Source organism: Mastomys coucha, unplaced genomic scaffold (assembly GCF_008632895.1).
Source record: "Mastomys coucha isolate ucsf_1 unplaced genomic scaffold, UCSF_Mcou_1 pScaffold22, whole genome shotgun sequence".
Classification (NCBI taxonomy): Eukaryota; Metazoa; Chordata; class Mammalia; order Rodentia; family Muridae; genus Mastomys; species Mastomys coucha.
The window spans coordinates 147429679-147431282 of NW_022196905.1; the positions used below are offsets into that span (position 1 = coordinate 147429679).

The 1604-nt window shown below is 33.4% G+C and overlaps 1 protein-coding gene across 1 annotated transcript in view; it reads right to left on the reverse strand.

Moving 5' to 3' along the window:
* Positions 1 to 1367: 1367 nt before the first annotated feature.
* Positions 1368 to 1604, reverse strand: part of LOC116104725 (vomeronasal type-2 receptor 116-like) — a 123295-nt gene continuing 123058 nt past the window's right edge. The window contains exon 8 of the mRNA XM_031391207.1: positions 1368 to 1604. This exon is cut by the window's right edge and continues 1 nt beyond it. Coding sequence (XP_031247067.1) covers positions 1506 to 1604 — 99 coding nt within the window. The 3' untranslated portion in view covers positions 1368 to 1505.

Consider the following 1604-nt stretch of genomic DNA (forward strand, 5'->3'; position numbering starts at 1 on the left):
TTAATCCTGGTTCTTTGCTTTGTATCTTTGACATCTTGACTATAAGAGATGCCATGGAGAGGTTCTTCGTTGGTTGTGTTGGTCTGGGGTTCTGAATGTCACTTGTGTTTGAATGTTTGTTTCTTCTTCTGGGCTTGGGGAATTTTGTACCTTAATGTTGTTGAATGGATTTCCTGTACCCTTGGTGTTTACCTTCCTTGTCTTGTGGGTTCTTGGGTTTAGTATTCCTTGGACATTGTGGTTATGATCATTTACTTTTGCTTATTGGTGTCTATATATATTACTTCTCATCCTGTCTCCATCCTGATTTTCTTTCTTCTGCTTTTTCAAGTGCATTGTCCGTGCCTCCCACTATACCTTTTTGGTTCTGTTTTGTTTCATTTTCAATGCTTTTGTCCTTTCAGCTTACTTGCTTACAGTTTCTTTCATCTTGCTGAGTTTTTTCATCTCTCTTGCTGACTTTTTCTTTTGTATTGATGACTTTCTCTGTAGGTCCTGTATTTGACTAATTTTCCCATTGAGTATCCACTTTCAGGTCATTGATTTTGTTTTGTTTTTTAAGAAAACTTTTGACATTTTCATCTGATGTTTTACATATCTCAGAATGTTTCCTTACTTTTAATGTTTCCTTCCTTTTTAATGTTTCTTATGTTTCGTGTTGTAGACTACACACCTTCTGGTTTATATGTCTCTTCTAGATGTTGCAGATGTGGTGGTGGTGGTGAATTTCATCAATAGCTTAGAACATGGGGAAAATAAGTGCCACAAGTTCACTGATGTCTTTGCTAGTTTCCACAAAGTCTGAAACCTCAGAAAGCTGACCTGATACCTAATCTTTTTTCCTTTGTTATTTTTATTATATTTAGTAGTTTTTTTAACCACACTATAAGACAGTATAGAAGTTAGTTAAAAAATTAAAAATAGAACACCATTGAATCTAACCATACCACTCTTGTGTATATAGACCCAGAAGACATCTACAGAGGTATTTGCACAACTGTGGTTACTTGAATGGGAGCTAAAAAAAAAAAAAAAAAAAAAAAAAAAAAAAAAAAAAAAAAAGGAAAAATGCTAGATATTTATCAACAGGTGAATAGATAAAGTAAGTATGGAGCATATTCATAGTGGCACTTACTCAACCTTAAAAATGAATAAAGTCATGACATTTAAGAGGAAAATTATGGATTTGGAAATCATTAAATTATGTGACTTAAGCCATGGCCATAAGTATAAATACCATAGAGAACTGGTATTCATTCTTTCTCTCTCCCCAATAACATGAATATAGAAAGTAGCCAAGAGAGGGGAGAAAATGAGGGAGCTTGGAAAGAGGAAGGTAATAAAACATGTATAGGAATATAGAAATAAAGATTGTTTTAAGATAAGGAGCAAGAGGAGACAGATAGGGGATGGGGATATTATCAGCTTGTTGGGGAATGAATAGGAACAAAATATATGTATGAAAATGTAATAATGTACTAACTTGAAAAATTAATAAAAATTTATTATGTCTTATAACTATAATGTATTTTGTCCCTGTGACCCTGAATTGAGTTCCTTTGTGGTCTTAACAAAATGATGTAGCACTTGGGGGCAAAGATACA